This window comes from Vespa crabro, chromosome 15, assembly GCF_910589235.1.
Source record: "Vespa crabro chromosome 15, iyVesCrab1.2, whole genome shotgun sequence".
Classification (NCBI taxonomy): Eukaryota; Metazoa; Arthropoda; class Insecta; order Hymenoptera; family Vespidae; genus Vespa; species Vespa crabro.
The window spans coordinates 606,610-632,500 of record NC_060969.1 but is presented as its reverse complement, the minus strand read 5'-3'; the positions used below and the strand labels follow the sequence as shown (position 1 = coordinate 632,500).

At 34.6% G+C, this 25,891-nt stretch overlaps 1 protein-coding gene across 5 annotated transcripts in view; it reads right to left on the bottom strand.

The window, feature by feature from the left end:
• Positions 1-25,891, bottom strand: part of LOC124429513 (DNA-directed RNA polymerases I, II, and III subunit RPABC3) — a 68,050-nt gene that overhangs the window by 25,534 nt on the left and 16,625 nt on the right. The window contains exons 1-4 of one of the 5 annotated variants that reach the window (XR_006943474.1): positions 21,439-21,863; positions 21,011-21,182; positions 17,706-17,789; positions 10,466-10,646 (exon numbers count right to left, since the gene is read on the bottom strand). Coding sequence is in view for 4 of the 5 variants with exons in the window: in XM_046974877.1 (XP_046830833.1) it covers positions 10,466-10,646; positions 17,706-17,789; positions 21,011-21,182 (437 nt within the window). In the remaining variant the exon portion in view is untranslated. Of the gene's footprint in view, positions 1-10,465; positions 10,647-17,705; positions 17,790-18,163; positions 18,195-21,010; positions 21,217-21,438; positions 21,864-22,180; positions 22,230-25,891 lie in introns of those variants that run through there. The other 4 variants (XM_046974881.1, XM_046974877.1, XM_046974879.1 and 1 more) reach the window with 4 other exon arrangements.

Sequence of the window (25,891 nt, the reverse complement as noted above, 5' to 3'; positions counted from 1 at the left end):
TTTTTTTTTCTTTTCTTCTGCTTCTATTTCTTCTTCTTTTTTTCTTCTTCTTCCTCTTTTAATTAAAATAGATTTGTATTCCAACGAGATATATAAATTATATAACGTATTTTTATCACAGCTTCGTTAAGAAAATATTACGAGAAAAGATTTGTCGATCTGTTAGATATAATTTTATAGATTTTTCAAATGTGACAATTTAATGTATTTTAAATATTATGTTTAATCCTTTATAACTTTCTTATATAACTTTGATGTTACGTATTCGCTCGTATAAGTATCTATATATATTAAATTCTATTTGAATATTCTCGTTTTTTAGTCGTAAAATAAATTCTTCGTTTTTAATCAAAGATTAATTCTTTGCCAAGTATAAAAGTTTCACTTTATAATATATAAAATGCTTTTTCCTTTTTTTTTCATTCATGGAAAAAATTAGGTTACAGAGGATTTAAATGGAACTCTTTTTTTCTCCTAAAAATGAAAGAGGAAAAAATACTTTCTCAAATAAATAAAAATTTCTTTTGAAAAAAAAGAGAAAAAAAAGAGAAAAAAAAAGAGAAAAAAAAGGCCGACAGATTTTTTCGACAGATCGAATGCAAAAATCCTACAACTACCAACAGAAATAGATTTACGTATACGCGAAATATTAACGTTTTTGGTTCGTAGGTGTGTATCTAATGTTCTCGGCGATCACGTCGTGTATCTGGAGAATTAAACGATGAATATATAAAACGACAACGATGACGGACGACGGGACGAGCACAATAGGTGATTCAGAGTCGTGAGTTTTAAAAACGCGCACTTAAGATCACAGGTCGTACCGAGAAAGATCTAACCATTCTAAGAGACGTAAAATACGAGAATATGTTTTCAGAGTAGAAGGAAAGATTTGAAAAAAAAAAGAATAAAAAAACAAAAAAAAAAAAAGAAAAACAGCGTAGGAGTTTTAATGCGTATCACTATTCTCATGTATTGTCCGAACTGTTCGTGTATTACTAAAGTCTATTGTCAGAGACGGGATACGAAAATGTTAATAACTGTTATCAATTCGTCAAAAGATACAATGTTCTAGCTCAATGATAATGAATATGAATTGCGATTGTTACATAAAAATTCTCTTAGAGGAGAGAAAGAAAAAAGAAAAAAAATGAAAGAAAAGAGAGAGAGAGAGGGAGAGAGAGAGAGAGAGAGAGAGAGAGAGAGAGAGAGAGAGAGAGAGAGAGAGAGAGAGAGAGAGAGTTATTAAAAACGAGATAGTAGGAACGTGTCTAATAAGTCAAAGGAGGAATCGGAGAAGTGGTTAAAGAGGATCAGCTGTTAGTTAAATGGTCGCGGTTTGGTTGCGTAATACTCGAATTACGTGACAGTGTATGCTACTATTTCCTTTCTTGTGGCACTCATAGCTGCCTCTTAGTATGTATATATATATATATATAAAGTTACAATGTATTGTTATTTATACGTATAATTGTTATATATATATACGTTGCTGAACATGCAATATACTGAATATATAAAAGAGAAAATATATAACATTTCAGTATAATATTAATAGTATGTAGCATTTTTCGAAAAAAAAAAGAAAAAAAGAACACTACATTCTTTAATTTTTAATTATTAAAAATTTCATGTTTATGGAATAACAAACAATATGACGTATAATCTAATATAATACAATATAATATAATATAATATAATATAATATAATATAATATAATATAATATAATATAATATAATATTATAAAATATAAAAGAGAGTAAAAGAATGAAAAAAATTCCGCTATCCTTCATATGTTCTTAAACGTTCAAGAAAATAGAAGATGTTCCAATAATATTCTTGCAGTAGTTAGGCCAACGGAGAGAAAATGTTTTTCCGCTTGGCTTGCCAAAAACGCATGCTGTAACTAGTACTGCAGCTGTACGACCTTACATAAACGTCTTCTCCCTCCCTCTCTCTCTCTCTGTCTCTCTGTCTCTGTCTCTGTCTCTCTCTCTCTCTCTCTCTCTCTCTCTCTCTCTCTCTCTCTCTCTCTCTCTCTCTCTCTCTCTCTCTCTCTCTCTCTCTCTCTATCTATCTATCTATCTATCTCTTTATTTATCTAATATTTTCATTTACGAAAATATATCGATATTACACGTTGTCTAGTAAAACGTTCTCAGACGTGGTCTTTCAAATTTCGGTAATTTAACTTTGATATTTTTGCAACTTAAGACGTTTCATTCGATCGGCTTTTCTGGTGCCAAAAGATCCTTGCAGTTGTTGTTTCTACGAACTCAGACGTGACTCATCGACCAAGTACTTACATCGTATTCCGACTATGTGTGTTTCTCTCTGCCTCTCTGTCTCTGTTTCTCTATCTCTCTATCTCTATCTCCTTTATCTTTATCTCTGTCTTTTTTATTGAAAACGATTGGTGTTCCTCGTATTCTGCGGTATACTGCACCAATATAGCAATGGCAGAAACGTGTTATTCTCATTGCAATTTACATGAGATTCCAATCGAATCGGGATTATATAGAGAAAATAGAGATATACCATGTTCTGGTATATCTATGGACAATACCATGTTCTGGTATTGTTCATAGTAATTTTATATATTTTAATCATCCACATAGAAATCATATTTTATTTTTGAGATAAAACAATTTGTACTTTTTTCTTTCTTTCTTTTTATTACACACACACACACACACGCACGCACGCACGCACGCACGCACGCACACACACACACACACACACACACACACACACATATAAAATTTTATTCGTTAGACAGAGAAAGAAGTTCAACAGAGAAGTTCAATATTAAAGAATCGTACATAATAATATATATTTTTACTAGTACATAGACAGAGAATTAAAATTATAACAGACAAAAAGGAAATATATACATTTATGTACATATATATATATATATATATATATATATATATATATATATTCATAAATAGACGTACATAAGTAGATATTTTTCTTCTGATAATAACACGTGACATATCGAATATCGGCGATAGTATCGATCGTAAGGAGGATAGCTTTGGTAATTCCGATAGTCGATGACGTACCAACAGTCAAGCATTGTACTCAATTGTGATGCACAAGTCGGACAAATCAAGTGGTAGTATCTATGTATATATGTATCGATATGTTGGTATTAGAGGGAACAAGGATCGAATAGCATCGAAATTCGATTATGTTCTGCAATTTGGTGCATCCGTCAGGAAATGTAGGATCTTTGATACTTGCGAGCATATACTATGTATGTATATCATCTGATAATCTGTATGTTTGTTCTCTCTCTCTCTCTCTCTCTCTCTCTCTCTTTCTTTCTTTCTTTCTTTTTATAGTCTCATAGAGATCTTTGTTAAAAATCATATAGTATATGAAACACGTAACCTACGAGTTTTCCCTACCCGGTCGCCAATCATTTATCGAGGAACTTCATACTACTATTTATTACCTTCTGTATAAAAGCACGATATGTGTGCTAACTCATTGCCTTGAAATTAATATGCTACCGGCGAAGATAGAGAACCTGAGCATAACACGGTTAAGTTATGTCGACGTGATAAATGAGTATCATTTCATTTTTCCTTCTCTTTCCTCTTTTTTTTTTCTTTTTCTTCATCGTCGTCTTCTTATTTTTCCTTTTTTATATTACCGATCTTTTATTAGTGATCTATTATATACTTTCATAGTATAAAGAAAAACAAGAACCACACGGATGTTGCGTTTTAATTCAATCAGTTTTATCATCAATTTATAATATTTAAGAAAAAGAGAGAGGGGAGGGGAATAAGGATCTTAAAAACGCAATTAAAGTAGCTAATAAAATAATAAGAACAAAGAACACAAATCCTTATTCATTATCTCTTTCTAGTCTTCTATTAAATGGATAAAATATAACATTATCGTTTACGAAAGAAAAGTGTTGAAAAGACTAAATCTCGTTTTATGAGTTTTGAATCCGAAAAAAAGAAAAAGAAAAAAGAAAATGAAGCACTTGTCGAACTTTCCCGCTTTAATTAATCTTCTTTCCATTTGAGCATTTAAAAGCCAATATAAAAAAAGAAAAAAAAAAAAAAGAAAAAAAAGAATATACGTATATATTAATAACCGTATTCCGTCTATGACGTTGTAATAAACGAAAAAAAAAGAGAGAGGGAAGTTGAGCAAAAAGAAATGAAATAAAGTAAATATTAAAGAATAATAAAGGACGAAATAATAAAGCAAGTATTTGGTTGGAAGCTGGTCGAAGCCCAGCTAAAAGCTCGAGCATCAGCTGATTGGCCGCCCGTGCGCGCGGCTCAGCTGTTTTTGACAGCCCGGACGACCTTGCGTCCGCGACTAGAGGGCCGTATGCGCGCGCGTCCCTCGACCAATCATAATGTTGCTTACTCATGCGCACGCGTGCACGCACGCGCGTGATAATAGGCACCGTCCATGATCAGCTGACTTGTTTGCTGGCTGGCTAGCTAGCTGGCTGGTACGACGAGAGTTAAGTAAAAAAATTTCTTGCGGTTTACAATAGGATTGTATTACCGTTCTTAACCGCGAAATTCGAGGAACGAACGAACGTACAAAGTATCTTTTATATTATTTTTAAATTTTGTCTTCTAAGAGAGAAACAAAAAAAAAACAAAAAAAAGAACAAAATATAATTTGAGTTAATTGATTTTTTTTTCTTCTTTCTTTTTTTCTTTTTTCTTTTTTCTTTTTTAAATACAAAGACTCCTTTGTATTATTTTTCGTAAACTTTTTCTTATCGTTATTTCTTTCGAAGTAAAAACATGAAGGAAAGTTAATAGAAAAATTGATTTCAAATAAAAATGTTAGAGTGAGATAGACGTCTATTGTCGATCAGAGAGAAAGATATGACTTTCACGAGCGACACGACAAGAACACACACATCATCATATACAACGCGCAAATGCACACATACACACATACGCGCGCGTGCAAGTGCACGCACGTATATATATATATATATATATATATATTGGACAAAGCTTTCACAAAATCGATTCGCGTTGGTTGGAATAATTAACGGAGAATCGAGAGACCGGGACACAGGTAAAGGACGTAGAGACATATAACACGCACACGACAGCAAACATAGAATGGTACAGTACACACATAGAAGGTCTATCGAGGTTGCATTACGCGTTGTTGGCAACATCATGCGTGTGCCTGCGCGTTGCCGGGGTTGCCAACGGATTAGCTATATCCATTCCGGGGTCTCGGACGACCCCGATCAATAATTCATTTCCCAGATGTCACGCCCCCGTTTGGCCTCGCGTACATACATATATCAATGTATATATACGTATACCAATGTGCATATATATATATACATATATATATATACATATATATATATACATATATATATATAATATATAGTTATACGCGTACATGTATACGCCTACGTACAAATTGAAGCGACATTAGAATATACATAGAGAGACACACGCGCGTACGCGCATACATACACATATGTACACTAATCAAAAAAGAAAAATATATATATTAAAAAATAGAAAGACGATAAAACTTATAAATTCTATTCTCTTTAACACTTATGGAACTTATGAGAACTTTACTTTTATGAAACTATACGTCTTCTTCATTTATAATCGATTATACACCAGATCGAAATATTAAAAGATGATAAAACCAAATCCAAGGTGATAACGAAGCTATATATTATCCCATTTCCGTCTTCCTTTTAACTCATGATAAGACGACGAATAATACGAACGTCTTTCTTAATTAAATATATCGATTAAAAGATCTTACTTTCTTCTATCCTCGAGGATATTTACTGTAGAACGTTTCAAAGCTAGATTATAATAAAACGACGACAAGGACGAAGAGGACGACAATAACGATGAAGATGAAGATGAAGATGAAGACGACGACGACGACGACGACGACGATGACGATTATGACCCTGACGATTACAATGATGACGATTACAATGATGATTACGACGACGATGACGATTACGATGATGATTACGACAACGACGACGACAACGACGATGATGACGATTCCTAATCTTTGTTCTCCGGAGAAGTAAGAAGAATCAAATATGATCACTTTATGTGAAACGTACTTTGTAAAATGAATCACAAGTAGTCAATCAGTGGAATGATGAAATTTAACGAGTGACGAACAAAGAGAAAGAGAGATATAGATAGAGATAGACAAACAGACAGATAGGCAGAGAGGGAGAAAGAGAAAAAGAGAGAGAGGGAGAGGGGGAGAGAGAGAGAGAGAGAGTTGAGAACTGTAAATGATTAAGAGGTCACTTTGTTGTATTCGTCCTCCTCTTACCTAGTGAATGAAAATAGAAAATTGCTGATATGGGAGAACGAGAAGAAGAGGATGATGATGATGATGATGATAATCATGACCATGATGCATCGTAAGATAAAATGAAACTGCCAAGATTTAACGAAAATATGTAAGATAAGATCTTTAAGCGTGAGTCGGTCGAAAATAAACTAACGGTGGTCCCAGATGATCCCTTCTAAATCCGTAAGTGTTCTTATGCGATCGAAATTTTCATGATGGATCCTTGATGGAAAAAGAGAGAGAGAGAGAGAGAGAGAGAGAGAGAGAGAGAGAGAGAGAGGAAGAGAAAGAGAAAGATCGAGATCGAGAACGAATATCGACGTAGTCATTGTCATGGTCGATTGAGTGTCCTACGAACGAAAGGAAGTTTCTTCGCGTGCACATGTCCACTTTTTTTTTTAACGATCCTCTTTTTTTTATCCTGATTACAACACGTCGACCGGTTTTCTCTCTTCCGTCCTCCTTCTTCGTTCTTGTAGAGAATTCTCTTTTGAGATCACATAGAAATAAAGAGAGAGAGAAAGAAAGAAAGAAAGAAAGAAAGAAAGATATATATATATATATATATATATAGAGAGAGAGAGAGAGAGAGAGAGAAAGAGGAGTAGCAATGATGACCACAAAGGCCAAGCTTCGCGAGCTCTTCGAGAGAGACCAGAGAAGTTCTGCATCCGAGAGATTGAAAGAGAGACAACCGGGTTGTAGTGGTCAGCTGGTAAACCAATGAGAGTTGCCAACGCCCCCAGAAAACTGAGATACCACCAGCTGTGTTCACTCGCTTCATTATCTACCGAGTGAACGCAGAGTGGCTCCCTGTTCTCCGAGAGCAGCTTTCGCCACCTCCTTTCTTTTGCCATCCATACTATTTTACCGACCGTGCTTTGTCGCTTCAATTCATCCTCATCACCCACATCATCATCATCAACATCATCATCATTACCACCACCATGATTCTTCTCCTTCTTCTCATATCTTTTCTTTCTCTCTCTTTTTTTTCTCTATTCTTTTTTGTTCTGTTTTTTGTATCTTTCTTTTTTAGTTTTGTTTTTAATATCTTTTTGTTTTTTTCCTCGTTTCGCCGACTCTACTTTTACTTCTCCTCCTCCTCCTCCTCCTTCTCCTTCTCCTTCTCCTCTTCCTACTCCTCATCTCTTTCTCTTTTGTCTCTCTCCTTGTTGGATATTTTATCTTTTCTTTTCCTTTTTTTTTTTTTGATGTTGTAGCGAAGGATGATAGAGATAAAGCGATAACGAAGTACTTCTTCTCTCCTCGTAGCTCTGCTGAGCATGCGAAAATTCGATACTCCAATTGTCTGATTCGTTACCGGCCGAGTATGTGCGGGTTAAAATTTATCATCCATTATTTTCCCAACTAATGAATAAATTTTGGTTAAATCAAATATTACAATTTATCTCCCTTGGAATTTTACCGATAATTGTAATATAACTGTCGACGATTTTTAATAAATTGAGGGGGAAAAAAAACTGTTATAGATTGAAAATATAATTTCTTCCTCAATTTCTCTTCCTTCTTCTTAAATTAATAGGATTAATTATGATAGATTTCTTTCTTTTTCCCTTCTTTCCTTTTTTTTTCAGAACTAGATATTGAATTTGCGCGATAAAACTAATGAAAGAGAAGAAGATACAATGATTGTCGAGACGAATTAAAAACGATCAATGCAAGTGGTTTTTTTTTTTTTTTTTTTTTTTTTTAATTCCTAATGCAAATTCAAATATCTATGTTAATTAAAATTGAATGAGAAAATTGTAATTCGATTTTTGAAGATTATTTACATTCAAAGTTTTTAATGTTGTTAATGTTTATAAATTTCCTGTCAAATATATTCCTTCGAGATACTTCTCCTTGTCAAGTATTAGAAAAATCTTCTTTATGTATTTTTTCCTGCTTTTTTTGTTTTATTTTCTTTCGAAACGATTAAAAATTCTTGTGATATCTACGAGAGAGTATAAAGATATTTTTCCTTTGATTAAAAAATGTCTACTGTAACCTAGCTGTATGCGCTTTGCTCTGTCTTATCTTATCGAGTGTCTACATGCACCACGCTGCATTCTATCTTTGACAATAATATCATGAATACACACAGACATAGTCGAACGCTCGAATTCCACTTCGATAACCTGCATCATTCTCTTATGACGATACGACATTCACCATCTGGGACATCTCAATCGTATTTCAAGGTCAACGATAAGTCGCTCTTGAATTAATTTTATCTCTTTTAAACTTTTGTAACCGTAATGTTTGTCTATTTTTTTTATTTTACACGAAATGAAAATATATATATATATATATACACAGACACAAACGCACACGTACGCATAAACACATATGCGCGCGCGCATATTTATATTTATACACGGAATGTCTCAGAATAAATGAAAAATATTTTAGGTGTGACTTCAGCAAATTTATACAATAAGAAAAAAAAAGTTCATATAAAGATACGCACCATTTGACTTTGTTTTCTCGCTGAATCTTTTGATAACTATTTTTTTTATTGCTTAGATGTGCTAAAATCAGTCGCTAAAATATGCTCCTCTTATTCTCGGACACCCTGTATGTATACATATGTGTATGTATGTATATATATACATATATTAGATAAAATGAAATATATATATATATATATATTTTAAAAGACTTGATTTTGAAACACATATAAAAACTCGATGAAGCTACCATTAATTTTTTTACGTAATACGGAACAAAGAAACGTCTACTCGTTCGGCTTTCATGGCTCATACCATTTAAGTAATGTCAAGGTCCACGAACGAAATTAACGTCCTCGTGATAAACAGTGATGATACGTAATTCATATACTATCGAGATTCGTAAGATATCGAAACTATAAAGAGATTTCGAAAAAAATTCAGTCTATAAGATTGAAAATAAAATTATAATTTTCTTTTTTATCTATTATCGTATATAAGAATTTATCGTATCTATTCTATTTGTTTTTTTTTTATGTTAACGTGACTCACTTAAAGATAACTCTATTAAAAATGTTTTTACTTTGTACGCGTCTATCATTTTTCATTTAAATCGAGTAAAATTCTAAATATAGATTCTAAGTAGTATTAGCTGTTGTTGATCAGCCCACCATTCTCCGTTCATAAAGACGAGACATACAAGTACTTTTAAAAAATTATATATCCAATTTATATCGATTAATGTTTGTATTAAAAAGAATATATAAATATTATCGTTGATTGACAAAAGCGCGTTCACATTTTTTTATTATTGTTTATAAACAATCGATCTTTTTTCCCCATTTTTGTTTTCCTTTTTTGTCTTCCTCTTTCCTTTTCCATTTCTTTTTGTAATCTTTTTTTTTTTTCTTTGGTATAAATATATACTTTTTTTTACGTTATTTGCACATAAAGAAAAAAGACTGGCGTTATATACTCTTTCATTCCTTTCGTATAAAGTAATACGCTTTTATTTAGTGATGGTCGAGATGGTACGAGATTGGAGAGAGCACTGGAAGCGGGCCAATCAGAGATCACAGAGCGGAAGCGCGCGTTTACGCGCTTCGTCGCCGCCACCACGTATAATAATATGTATATATATCCTCTTTACATGTGTATATATATATATATATATATACATATATATATATATATATATACATATATATATATATATATATATATATATATATATATATCATACCTATACCAGTTTTACGTAGTGACGAGGAATAATATCAATGAAATATTTAGATCACATTTAAAGTAAAATTAATGTTTATACAGACGAAAATATATCATACAATTTGCTCGATCGATTAATTGACCACTTTCTTCTCAATTATACGAATTAACTTTACGCGTATCGAAAGAAAAAAAGTAAATTAATTAATACGAATTTTATTAATGTAGATCTATTCTCGATCTGTTCTTTATAAATTCAATTAAAGGTATTATTCGATTACGAATCGTAAAAATAAAGAAGAAAAAAAAAGAAAAAAAAATAAATAAATTAAAATCATATGAGATCCATTTTAAGATATTATTTAATCTCTATTAACGTAAAATAAATTAATTAATGAACCAATGAATCTTTAAAAGACTTACAATCTACTGCTAGGCTCGTTGCTTGCCTCGTCACCCTCGATCCGATAAACCTTTCCCGACATCACGTACTCAAAACTGTCTGCTCTCGAACCACCTTCTTGATCGGTTGCATTCCATTCGCCTCCGTCTGGATAACCATCCTCTCGAAGAGTTGTTGCTAATACTAAGCGAAATTTGTCACCTAAAATAAAGAAAGAAAACGATGTTATTAAGAAAAAATAAAAAGAGAAAGAGAGAGAGAAATAAGAAGAAAAAGAAAAAAGAAAAATAAAGATAAACAGTACAGTGAGAATTCGAAGGAAAAAAGATATCGATTTTTTGCGTTCCATTATCTTAATAACGATCAAATATATCAGAATATGTCAAGACTATTTTTGTATCAATGTACTATTAATGACTCCAAGGCATAACGGGAATTGAATAATATGAGAATATATAATAGATATATAGAGAATAATATGAGATATAAAATGAGAACCTGCAAGTTTCGTTTATTTTTCTTTTCTTCTTATTTTTTTTTTTTTTTTTTTTTTTTGGAATTATTTATATCGATTCTTTTTTACAGTTCTATCTTTGATCGTTATCGATCATTTCATTGCAGATGATTAATTAAGAAAATAGGGGAGGTTTCGAATAGGAAGTTAAAAAAATCAAATATTTAATGAGGATACATACACGGAAATATATGTATCCTGAATAGAATCGTACTTGATAAATTTTTTATTCATTTACGATCGTTACTTCCATTGGCTCGACAGATCTATAATAGAGTAAAGAGTTACAAAGCTCGTGTAAAAGTCAAATGCGCGTTAGTCGAGTAATTCAAAATTGTTGGACACTGTGACGGTGACGATGACGATGATGGCAACCACGAACGAACGGTCTCGCGATATTGGCGATTACATAAGCGATCAGTAAATTACTCCCGCAAAGCAAAGTCGAACCGAGTCGAGTCGAGTCGAGCTCCGACGAAAACGGCCGAAAACGACCGAAACCGAAACTCCGATATGAAACGTATGTGTGATTAGTCACGCGTTCTATGTAACTACGTCAAATGAGAAAGATTTAGGAAATGAACTGTCAAAACGTGATTAGCTTATTTATTTTCTTTTTTCCGACATTTTATATTTCGACATTCGAAATATAAAGACAATGACGATGCTGATGCTGATGATGATGATGATGATAATGATGATGACGACGACGACGATGATGATTATAGAAAAATAAGCAATAATAGTGTGTGCATATATGTAGAATAAATTAATCTGCATATTTCATAAATTTTCATGTTAATTATTAATTAATTATTATTATCGATCGTTTAAAGTTACAAACAAAATGTTTTTAAATGTACAAATGAAATTAATGCTTTGAGAAATAAGTCTTATAGAACAATAAGCCATTATGATCTAAACTGCACGCTCGGATGGTTAAAATATGCGAAACGCAAAGTTCCTCGCTCGAGAGAAGGCAACACGTACACGAAGAATCCTTAACGCGAAAGATACGACTTGGAGGGGAGTTACGAGCGAAAAGGACGAGAGAAATCGGGTGAAGGACGAGAAGGGGAGGTAGGTAGGTAGGTAGGTAGGTAGGTAGGTAGATAGGTAGAGAGAGAGAGGAGAGAGAGAAGAGAGAGAGAGAGGAGAGGGAGAGAGAGAGAAGAGAAAGATACTAGCGATGGATCTGAAAGGGAAAAGGGACTCGGATTGTGAAAGGAGGTTAGGGTGTACGCTTGCTATTGGGAGAGGAAATATAGACAGATATAGGGACAGACAGAGACATAGAAGAAAGAGAATCGCATGGTTGCTTCGTAAATGAGAAAGATACAAACAATATCTTTTTCAATGAATCTTCTTATCTTATCGTAGAAAAAGGAAACGCATGTTCGTTGTTACGATCGTTAGAGATTCTACACGTAAGAGAAGTTAGACTGTGAGTACAAGGTCAGGGTTAATTCCGTGAACATATATTCATGAAAATGCTATAGTATCACGCCGATCGATACCGCCGAACACAAGTACGAGTAGGAGGAGGAAGAGGAGATGGAGGAGGAGAAGGAGGAGGAAGAGGAGAGGAAAGAGAGAGAGGGATTTAGGAGGGGAATGGGAGACACAAAGAGAGAGAAAGAGAGAGAGAGAGAGAGAGAGGGAAGACAACGATATTGGAAGATCTGCGTAACCAATTGATCCTACTAGAAATTGTACTTGTAAGTATAGACACAAAGAGAGACGGAGAGAAAGAGAGAGAGAGAGAGAGAGAGAGAGAGAAAGAGAGAGAGAGAGAGAGAGAAAGAGACATGGTGGATTCGCGACCTTGCGTGCGTCTCACGATTCCGTGAGAACGATCTTTGTAATTTCGAAAGTAAGACGAACGATCGAACTTCCTTTCCCCTATACACACTATCTCTCCACCATGTTACAAACAAGCTTTTCCTTTCTAATAGTCGTATAATCGTGTGTTCATTCAAAACATTAAATGATCGTTTTATTTAATCTCGAATAAATAGAAATTTTTTGATTTATATTATAAAATATTATAGAAAGAGAGAAAGAAAGAGAGAGAGAGAGAGAGAGCGAGAGATAAAGAAATATAGATAGACAGATAGATAGACAGGTAGATAAATATATAGATAAATAGAGAGAGAGAGAGAGAGAGAGAGAGAGAGAGAGAGAGAGAAAGATATAGGAAGTGAGAGACGATACCGTAGCACAAAATCCAAAGGAGAATTGTGTTGAATGGCGTTGATATGAATAATACGAAGAGGCGAAGATGATGACGACGCTAGAGAAAAGACTACGACTATGGCTATGGCTACGACTACGATTACGACTACAATTATGACGACGACAACGACGACGCACAAACGATGACCGCCGCGCTCTTCTCCGGGCTACCCAAAAACCGCCATCTTGCTTCTTGACGTCAAAGTGCGCCACGGCTCGGTGCAGCGGAAGGGGAGAGAGGTATCGCTACGCTACGCCGACGATCCCCGACAAATTCGCATGATCGTTGTGATCATCGATCGCGAAGAAGAGACGCAGCGCACTCGTTGCATGTCATCAAATAATGCAGTATCCCGGAATTCTTCGAATAGGGCAATAAGTAACACGACGAATATATATATATATATATATATATATATATATATATATATATATATACACAGAAACATATACATATACATACATATGTATATCATTCTCCCTCGACAATTTCCTCTTCCTTCATCCGGACAATAATGGAACAGACGAATCCAAATACGATAGCAGTAAAGTAGCAATAATAATAGTAGTAGTAGTAGTTTAGTAGAGAACTGTACGCACACCTGTCGCGACCTTGTTCCTTCACGACGAGACTCGCAACGACGATTAACGGATGAGGCTGGTGTTCGATCCTCGCGAGGCAGTACACAGCTTCTCTCTCTTGTTCACCCTTTGCTCTCCCTCTCTCTCCTCCCGTTCTGCCTCCCTCGTCGACGCCCACGCGGCGTCATTTCTCCTCATCCTTGTTGTCGTCGTCGTCGTTGCGAGAAAGAGGAACACGCTCGAAATTTCCGCCACTGACGTCACACGAATCAAACAAGATGTCCGCCGCGGGTACTTTTTCGCCGATAATCACCGTTTTCGCGGGAGAGAGTGAGAGAGAGAGAGAGAGAGGGAGGGAGAGAGATTGAGCAAAAGAGAAAGAAAGAGAAATAAATACAAAAGTAGAAAGTAAAAGAGTAAAAGAGTAAAAGAGAGAGAGAAAATGTGAGAAAAAGGAAAGGAAAGGAAAAAAAAAGAACAGAAAAGAAGAAATAGAAAAAGAAACAAGAAGAAAATACGTATCGCAATAAAGAGCGGAAGAATCCACACACGAACGTAGTCGACTTCTTCCGTAGCACAGAGCGAGTAGCGGAGAGCGCGGCGCGCGCGACCGACACGGCTCCGAGTCTAAGCCGCTTTGACCTTGGCATTGAACTTGAGGGAGCTACCAGGTGAGGCGGGAGCGCTGCTTGCGCCGCTGCCGCCGTCGCCGTCGCCGTCGCGGCTAACGTCGGAGTGGGGAGAGCCACGATTCGCCGGGGCGAGCCAAGTCCGATTGGTGGGGATAACTCGGAGACGTTCGCGAATGCTCGCCAGGGAACGGAGGGAGAGGGATTGCGTCATCTCGCGCAAGCCTCGACTCCGCGCGTCAATACAGCGGCCTGCTGCCTGGCCCCACGCGCTATAACCTTGCCACCCCTCTTGTAAGCGTGCTCGCGCGCGCTATCCCCACCATACTCTTTCTTTCTCTCTATCTTCGTCTTCCAGCATTTCTTTCTCCGTCTGTTATTTCGATCGCCTTTCTATCTTTTCTTCTTTTCTTTTCTTTCCTTTTCCTTTTCTTTTTTTTTCCTTCAAATCTCAGAATGGATTTTCTTTATCGTAAATCCTTTTTCTCGTTATCATATGTATTTTTCTTATCTATTCTTCATTGGTAAACTTTTCTGTACTTATTGATCGTATTCTTGGTTCACACATTTTAATATAAATGATGATAATAAACATATGTATATGTTCTTTAGTCGTTTTTCTAGTATTCACTGTACGATAATGAGAATATAGATCGATCGATGTTGTAGTAGACGAAACTCGAGGGAAGGTATCTTCTGGTTACTGCTGCTGCGCTTCTCTCTGTTGCTAATACTCTCTCTCTCTCACTCTCACTCTCACTCACTCTCTCTCTCTCTCTCTCTCTCTCTCTCTCTCTCTCTCTCTCTCTCTCTCGATAGTGGTGGGGAATGAAGCGAGGGGAAGCCGTGAACGCATAAGAGAGAGAAAAAGGGAGGTAGAGAAGGGTGTACATTCGTGTGAGTGCTCACAGAAGGGGAATATGAATCTGTAAACATGCGGGAGAATCGACGGTGATACTGGCCAACCCCACCCTTTCGTGTCCTTCGTTACTTGTGGGTGTGACGCGCTCGCGCGCACTATTCCCACCTCTCACCAATGAATACGGGATAGATCCAGGATCGCGTCCATGGAGCCGCGTTCTCAAAACCGACCCTGTGCCGACCGTTCGGATAGGCGGGAAGGACGGAATTTGTGCTGGTGCTGGTGCTGCTGCCGCTGCTGCTGTTGCTGCGGCTGCAGCGTAACGTGGCCTTGGGCGCACTTGCAAGTCCGAGTGGATTATGCGAATTGTACTCTTCTTCTCTTTCTCTTACTCTCTATTTCTTTGTACGATCTTTCTTTCTTCATTACTCATTGCGCATCCGAGTTGCGTTTGCTCGAAGTCACGTAGCGTGGTTTTATCAATGCCAACTTTTTTCCGAAATTTTCATTTTTTTTCTTGGTAAAAGAAAAATAAATCATGGCATTTTCTAACTTCATTGGGTTTATCGAAAAAGTATACGCTGTACTTGATTTTCATTAAAAATTATTATCAAATAGATAAGAATTTTTTTTTCTTTTCCTTTTTCTTAAGTAAGACCGATAGAACTTTTTAGTAAAACTTAATATGCATCAAAGATGAGATCAGAATTTATGCGAGACATGAATAGTAAAATTAATAAATAATTTGTATTTTTAAATGGAACGCAATTTAAAACGTAGCCATCTAACTATTAAGAAATATTTATTAGTAAAGGTCCTTTCAGAAATGAAATCACTTTTCTTTCCATTGTATATAAAGTATCTCTCGAGAATCATCCTTAACCAATTGAATTTTAATGGAGTGAAAAAAGAAAAAAAAAAAGAAAATAAAGAAAGAAAAGTGTAATTCGTTTTACAAAATATATGAAAAAAAAAGAAAGTGAATAGTTGATGCGCGCCGAAGTAACGATTCCGGTCGAAGGCCGAGATGAAAGCAAGCAGAGTAGCATACACTTCGAGATGCAGTACAGCCGGTAGCTGTTCTTGGCATATGTTCCATTTGGCATTCATCGTTGAAGCGGACATGACGCTCTCGCGAAATCTCATTCGACAGGGAAAATAGAAATTTGTAGCCGAATCGCACGTGCCATCTGAACCGAAAGTAATACAGGAAATAGAGAGCTTCGCAATTTCTACGTTCGTAACTCGTAAATCTCATTCTATTCTTGATTGTTAATCGAACTTAACTTTTTTATTTATAAACATATGTCAAGTAAAATCGATAAAATTCACTTTTCTAGATGAACAAAATCAGTCGATATACTTTCGTTCTTTTTCTTACTTTCTCTCTCTCTCTCTCTCTCTCTCTCTCTCTCTCTCTCTCTCTCTCTCTCTCTTTCTCTCTTTCTTGAATGCGCGCCCGTTAAATAATAACATCATAAAAAGAAAAGAAGAAAGAAAAAAAATTCGAAAACGTTCCTTTTCCGCGTTAGTAAGTTAACAGAAAAGGAAAAGAAAAAAATATAGGAAGTGAGGAACAGAGAAAAAAGGCGTCTCGCCAACCGGAAATTACAACGGACGCATTCGTTCGTATGAAATGCAAACGAAGCTACACTGCGACGATTTGTTACATTCTCTCTCTCTCTCTCTCTCTCTCTCTCTCTCTCTCTCTCTCTCTCTCTCTCTCTCTCTCTCTCTCTCTCTCTCTCTGTTTCTTTGCATCTAGCTCTGTTTCTACTATACCTATTTAAAAAAACGTTCACTTTGAATGATCGATATACATACATATGTACATAGACAACCAGTGCAGAGTGCCATCGTTTGCTCTCGAAGTTGAAAAAGAATGATCGGCTTTGATACGACACTTTTGAACGTTAAAACGTTGTTCTTTGTCACGATATTATCCAAGGTCGTCTTTATGAAGAAATTAACGAAGAAACTGGGGTCACGGATAATATAACGAAGACGTTTGAAAGTCTTCCCTCGAACGTGACCTACATTAATATAGGACAAGACAGTTGATTTATATAAATATATGTATATATATATATACACATACATATATATACACACGCGCATGACCAGAAAAATTGTACGTGTATACGATTTGTTGTGTATACACCTGCTTCTACCTCTCATTCTGTTTCTCTCTACCGTGTCTATCAAATTTCTTTCCGCGACATAAACAAGTCATGCTATATCGTTCTATTTCTAAACAATATCAATTATAACAGATAATTCTACATGTAACACGAAATAAGAATTAAATTAAATTAATCATATAACGAACTAGTTTATACATTTGGATTTTTTATTATATAAACATGATAACGAATACTTCTCAAACGTTTTATTTCATACATATTGAGCGACATGAAAAGAAGATAAAAACAACTCACCTAATTCCATAGGATAGAGCCAGCTATTGATGTCCAAAATAAGATCCATCTTGAAGGATTCTGACTCGCAATGTAGTCGGCTTACTGCGAAAGAGAGGGAAAAAACAAAATATAAAATTATTAAATTACTATTATCTTTATTATTATTATTATTATTATTATTATTATTATTATTATTATTATTATTATTATTATTACTATTATTATTACTATTACTATTACTATTACTATTACTATTACTATTACTATTACTATTACTATTACTATTATTAACGAAATATGAAAGGGGTGCGACGTGCGCAAGACGAATGCGTAAAAGCGATGAAGATCGTTCGTTTTGTGAGAGTCAAGGAGAATATTATTATTATTATTGTTATTATTATTATTGTTGTTATTATTATTATTATTATTATTATTATTATTATTATTATTATTATTATTATTATTATTTTTATTACTACGTCGCGTGTTCATCGCACGCGAGAGAACTCGAGCACCGAAACGTAGGTATATCTCAAGATGACTCAACATTGAGAGACGTAGTATAAAAGCAAGAGGAGGAAAGAAGGGAGGAGAAAGAGCAAAATCGCGAGAAAAGTCAGTAAACACAGCCAGTAAACACGTCGTATTCTTAGTATCAAAATACAATACGATGAGAATGACGAAGTCGACGAAGACGATGAAGACGACGACAACGACGGCGACACAACAACGACGACGACGACGACGACGACGACGAAGAAAAAGAGAATAGTTACGATAAAAAATAATGTACTGGGTGATCCGAGAATAACGTTATCGTGTGGGAGTAAAGGGTCGACTTCTAGCGAATCAGTTCGTCGCAATTTAACGATGTTTATCCTTCTTTAGATAGATGTATATAACTGTATTACTTCGCTTCTACGTCGTCGTTTATTCTCCAATATCTTCTTCTTCTTCTTTTTAGGGATGAAGAAAAAAAAAAGCAAACACGTTCTTTTTTATTCTCGAAAGTTTACCAATCATGGATTATCGGAAAGTAAGAGGAGAGTCACTCTCCTTTCTTTTTCTATATTCATATCAACAGTGTGTAAGTATGTGTATGCGACAGAGAAAGAGAGAAAGAGAGAGAGAGAAAGAGAGAAAGAGAAAGGATAACTATTTGATTGCAAGAGCGTTACATATGAGCGGACAAATATTTCGTCCATAAATTCATGCATATTCATAAATCGATGGATTTCGCGATAATTCCCTCATAATTCATTAGTTTCATACGTTGTCTCTCCCCCTCCTCTCTCTCTCCCATTCCCGCATCGATGTTTTCATGTGATAATGATTACGATTAATCTTTTAACCTAATATAGCGATTCTAATGAGATGATAAAAAAAAATAATTTGTGGTATATCGTAATTTTCATAATCGTCAAAGGAAGAAAATAAAAGATGAGAAATTATGATCTTCTTTGAAGGACAAACTGTGATACAAATTAGAGATTAAAATCGTAATGGTTATACCTAAAGCGAATTACTTCCATGGAAAAGTCGGTGATACGATCGTAAAGTGTATTATTATTATTATTATTTTAAAAAATATCAACAAGATTTACAAAAGTAGGTGTGAATTTTGTCCGTTTGGAGATTATACGAACTTAACGGACACGAGTGTTTCAATAGAACACGCGATATATTTCATCGTTCAATTTTTTCTTTTTTCTTCTTTTTCTTTTTTTCTATGGATTGTTTTAGTTTCAATTATACACAGTTTTTCGGTTTTGTCGCAAAAAATTCGGTATGAATTTTCTTTTCTCATTTTCATAAAATTATTTGCCTTCAAGAAAATTTCTTAAACTCGAAAAAAAATTATCTCCGTTGTATTATAAAACAAGTGATTTTGTACATTTTGAAAACCGATAAATTTTTTTTTCGGTGCTATCCGTTTCTTATCATATTATAATTACGACACAAATTGCACGGTGCAACCGTTTCATCATTTTACTCACGGATAATATATTATTCTTCGCTGAAACATATTTATGTTTTTAGTAAAACGTTTAGTTTTTCTTTGCATATCGTTAAATAAAAACACAATGAAGATAGTGCATTGAAAATATTATAATAATAATATACATATGCAAGATAATATAAAAAAATTGTATTTTTTTTCGTTCAATTTATCTCTTATACACACACATATACACACATGACATTCGTATAAAAATCATGAACGGACAATATTAAACTTTTCAAAATTTAAATCGAAATTTACACGTGAGTACCATTCCATCTATTATATAAAAAAAACAAAGAAAAGAAAAAAAAAAGAAAGAAGAAAAAAAAATTATAAATTCTCAAATACACAGAAGAAGTCGAAAGGATTAATCTAATTTAAATTTATTAAAATGATACAAATGTAAAAAAAAAAAGAAAAAAGAAAAAAGAATATAAACAATGGCCATGTTTCATCATATTTAACAGTGTTATTCGTGTTCACGTCAACTGTGAGACTCCTCCCTCCTTTTTTGGTCGATTAAAATTATTATTTTTTTCGAAAGTGTATAAATATAAGGATCCGTAAACGTCGAAGCATATTTTTCAATGGATCAAAAAAAAAAAAAATAAAAAAAAAAGAAAAAACAAGAAAGAAACATCTCTTCATTTTCAATTAACGATCAATACAATAAAGTATCATTAAAAGTATAATTGTTCGCATTTGGAGTTTGAACAAAATTATTTCAAGTGAAACTCTTAAAAGGAAATCCGTTCCCTAATAGAACAATAATTAATCAGAAAGGCAAGAAAGCTTTTTGTTTTCTTTCTCTTTCACTCGTAAAACAAAACCTCGGTAAACTGCCGATCACGTGATATTCTATTTTGAATGAACGTCGTGATATTTATAAAATATGAATTACGATCGTTAATAACGTAAGTTAAAACTTTGACCTCTATCCTCTTTAAAAATAATCGATTACGAAGAAACGATCTTATATGATATTATAGATAGGCTCGAAAATTAATTCTTATATCTACGATGTCATGAGATTGATAATAATAAATTGTATTATGAAATATAATTTGCTATGAGATGACTTTTAATCTAACGTATATCCATGTCATTTGAACATTCTTACTAATAGGATCAACATATAGGAAATTATTAAAATCGAGATGAAACGAAAATAAACTAACAAAAGATTTCTTTCTTTCCTACTCTCTCTCCCTTTCTCTCTCTCTCCCTCACTCCCCTCCTCTCTCTCTCTCTCTCTCTCTATTTCTTTCTCGAGAATTTTGATCACGTGTAAATATACTTTCTATATAAATTTACTCACGAGCATCTCTGAGATCTTGCTTGTGATGTATATAATCGATCGAAAACGTGGGCTCGTTCCACAAATTTATTTCAAGTTCATCGTAATAATATACTCTTTGATTGAAATCGTCAATGATTAATACCCGTTGACATCGCACTTCCTCCTTCACTTGAAATTTCCATCCATCCATCTATCCACACTTTTTACTCATTTTTTCCGTTTTTCTTTTCAAAAAGAAAAAAAAAAGAAAATAATAGTAATAATAATAATCATAATAACAATAATAATAACAATAATAATAATAATAATAATAATAATTATTATTATTATTATTATAATAATTATAATAATTATAATAGTAATAATAATAAATAAAAAAATAAATAAATAAGAAAGAAAAAATGAATAGAAAAAAAAGAAAAGAAAACCTATTAAAAAGATTTTACAAATCTAATGTAATTTTCCGTTGCGTTGCATCTTCGATAACGAATGATAAGCGTAGAACTTTTCCACTTGAAGGTTGTCCATCTTTCTCTCTCTCTCCCTCTCTTCCCCACTCTTGTAACATTTACGAATGAAACCATTCATGTTGCCTCTTATACACCACGAAGATAATAATCATCGTAAAATTTATCATTGAAAAATCCTAAATGAACGATCCCTCTCTCTCACCAATGACACCAACAGCCAGCTGGTTATCTTCTAATCGATTGAAGGACTTGCCGAGAAGCATCTGAGAAGTGAGGAAGTAATAAAGAAAAAGAATGAGTATTTCCGAAAGAGTGAGAAAGAGAGAGAACACCTACGACCTTTACGATCGCCCGGTGATTCGACTTCTCCGACGTAACGCACCGGATCTAACCTCCTCTACTTCCACCCACCCCCCGCTCTTCCCATACCTTGTTTTCCTCTCCTCCACTAGCAACCCCAAATGCCTCACTTTCCTTGAGTCCTTCCTTTCTCTCTCTCCTTCTCTCCCTCCTTCTTTCTCCCTTCCCCCACCTCTCTCTCTCTCTCTCTCTCTCTCTCTCTCTCTCTCTCTCTCTCTTTCTCTTTCTTACTCTCCTCCTCCAATGACTTTGTTTTTGTGCCCTCTTTTGTGCACTCTCTTTCTCATGCGCGCAGATCAAGGAGGGGGATGCCTACTGGTACGGCCCGGTAACGCGAAAGGGATGGCAATGCACTTACCCCCGCCTTTGGGGGCGGTCCTTTCTCCTTCCATCTCATCTACCCTTCTCTCTCTCTCTCTCTCTTTCTCTTTCTCTCTCTCATGTGACCGATACGGCCTGTCCTTTACCTTGTGCTGCTCTCTGTGCCCTTTATATCTTCGAGTCGCGAATGGCGATTTTCATCTATCTTATACAACGGTCTTTTTCCAATCGAACCATCGCTATTGTCCTTGTTGTCCAGTATCCTTTTTTCGTTCTTGATATCCTTTGAGTTTATACATATCACTGATATTACATGATTCTCCTTTATTCGTCTTTTTTTGTTTAACTTTTGTTTTCAGGGTAGAAACTAACTGGCTTCGAATTTGTTTTTGATCTTTTTTTTGTTTTTTTTCCTTCTTTTTTTCCTCTTTATCATCATTATTATTACTGTTATTATAATCTGTTTTGATATCCTTTGATAGAATTACAAATTATTATCTTTCTTCTTTTTCTCATTTTGAATATTAATCTTCCTTCGGTACAATTGATTAACATTATCCTTTATTACCATTATTCAGAAAAAAATGATTATAAACAGAGAGAAAGAATCCCGATGAAATCACGAGACCCATGTAACCGATAATGCGTCCACCCTACGACGGACGCATGGCTATCGATTTTTATATACCATTGTCATTCGCACTCGCGCAATGCCCATTTGCGAGCGAACAATCTTCCTAGTCGGTATTTCTGATAATGCGGGCGTGCCCCTATCTCCGTAATCGTTTTTGTGATATTTTCTTCTTGACATTTTTTTATCGTACTATTTCTCTTCGACATCTAATATTATTAATGTATATAATATTATTAAATAAATGTGATAACGATAAATTTTTTATAGGAAAAATCAATTTGTAAATAAATAAATAAATAAATAAATATATATATATATATGAATATATAAAATGAATTTAATGCAAAACAAACTCTTTAAATAATCAAGATTTCAAATAAATTAAAATCATGAGACGAGAATCACAGAAATTGATCGATCAATCAATCGAGCAGACTGATAGCAAGGTAAAGGGAGAGTCTCGCCCTTACCTTTACTCTATATCCATTCATCGTATATACACTCTATCACAGCCGCAAGGGTTAAACCCTCGTACTTCAAATTTCAAGCAAATCGATATGTCGACCTTCGAACCCTCGACGATCCCAATGTTACATCTCCGTCTATCTCTGTTGTTCGAGCGAAATGACAAATATTTACAAGAAAATTTAAGATAGTTTCTATGTTTTCCGAAAATCATTCGATGTTTAATAAAAAGAAAAAAAATACGAAGAAGAAGGCAAAGAAGAAGGGAAATAAGAAGAAGAAAAAACAAAAATACTTAACTATAAAAACAAAATGAAGAGACTAGAGAATCCAAAAGGAGAACAAAGAAGAAGAAGAAGAAAGAGAAAGAAGATCTAAAGGGGTGAGTTAAAGCTGGTAGAGGAATAGAAAGGAAGGGTGACTTTGGTACAAGGGTTCTCAACTGCGCAGTGTCGCTATTCGTTATCGATCGGTTTGCAAGCGCTATAAATACTGGGCACCGGGCTCTCGGCACCCCTCCGGCGCCACCTACGTAACGTTCTACCCCTCTCAACCTTTTATTTCTCTTTGTCTCTCTGTCTCTCTTTCTCTTTCTCTCTCTCTCTGTCTGTCTGTCTCTCTCTCTCTCTCTCTCTCTCTCTCTCTCTCTCTCTCTCTCTCTGTTTCTCTTTCTCTCTGTATCGGTCGAGTCACGACCACCCACAAACCACTACCAGCACCACTAAATACAAACACCTCTACTGCTGCTACTGCTGTTGCTTCTGTGTTGCTGCTGCTTCTGTGCTGCTGCTGCTGCTACTGTTACTGCTGCTACTGGTACTACTACTGCTGATGCCTCTGCTGCTGATGCTGCTGCTGTTACCAGCACTACTACTCTGCTCGATACGCCCTCGAGCCCCTTCTACAACCCTCTTCTCCTCTCACCAACCAACCCCTCCTCACTAGCACGTAACTACGATGGAAGAGGGGCGTGAAACCTTGACCTTCAAAAGCAGCACGATGAGCGAGCGAGGGTGGTGGCCATCATAGCTCCTTTCCACAGTGATGGAGAACCGTCCCTGGCCTCACCCGCCACAACCCTTCCGATACCAGCCTCCTCCTCCTCCTTCTCCTTCTTCTTTTCTGTCTTTTTTTTCTATTTCTTTTCTATATATTCAATACCTTTCTTTCTCTCTCTCTCTTTTTCTCTTTCTCTTTCTCTCTCTCTCTCTTTCTCGCTCTCCCTCTCTATGATATTACCACTACATATCACCACTACTCAATTCCTATTTCCTTTCACAGCATCGGTTTTTTATTCCATCATATTCACCACATCTGTATCTTACTCGTATCTTTTCTTTGTGAGATTCAAAAAAAAAAAAAAAATGTTCGTCTATAATGTTATATTTTCTTCGTTATTACCGAACGGAAAAAAAAGAAATAGTATAGAAAATGTCTACTTCCTATAATAATATCAATACGTTTTATCTATCTGATTTTTTTTTTAAATGTTAAATATATTATCATATTTTTTTTACTGAAATATATATTATGCATTCTGACGAAAAGAATTCTAACAATTCAAATTTCTGCCTTCTCTCGAAGGAATATATATGCAGATAATTTAAAATTGGAATGATCGAAAAGCTAACGACCGATAAGTTAAAAAACAAAGAACGTATATAGAAAATTTTGTGAGATAAACACGATGTGTTTGTTCGATAGGTCGATTTAACAGAATGACTACGACAATGACGAGCATATGGAAACGGAACGTACGAAATACACGTCAGCCACGTTTACGAACCCGAGAATACAAAGTAGCATTCTCGATAACTCGAAGGTCTTGCTACGAATGACGCGTATCGACGGACTCGTTCATAGGTACATAAAAAGAAAAAAAAAAAAAAAGAAAAGAAAGAAAGAAAGAAAAAAAGAAAGAAAGAAAGAAAGAAAAAGAAAAAGAAAGAAAGAAAAAGAAAAGAAAAAGAGAAAAAGACGAGCCTGACGATAACGCAACGACGAACAATAACGATTATAGACAGTGTTCGGAACAAGTTCGAAATCGATGATACGAGAAAAGCTTCATTCTGAAGAATTATATATTAATACGACTTAAAGTTGATTAAATTAAAATATTCTCTATCTAACTCTATGTAACATTTATTTTGTGTGTGTGTGTGTATACGTGTGCATATGCGATTGTATTATTTTTATCGACAAAAAATTTGTGATATTAATACTTCAAAAACGATCGTAAATTAACATTAGAACTATTTATTTTTATCATATCTGTCAGTTTGATAGTACTAAAAGAAAAAAGGAAAGAAAAAAAAAAAGAAAAGAAGTAACCGCAAACGCTCACACATACCACTCTTCGTTCGTTATTATTTGTAATTTATTTAAATAGTCGAAATAGTAAATAAATAAACAAAAACGGATTTCGGTTAAAGAAACAGATATGAAAGAAAGAAAGAAAGAAAGAAAGAAAAGAATCTTCTAATAATTATAATTTCGTTAATCGATTAAAAATAAAACCATCTCAAAACCGTTGATTTACAAGTTCAATAATTCTAATGTTAAATAACTATTGTTCTAACTAACGATGAACAATTAACGATTTAAAATATGTGTACGCATGTGCGATTTTTCTTTCCTCGTTTTTCTTTC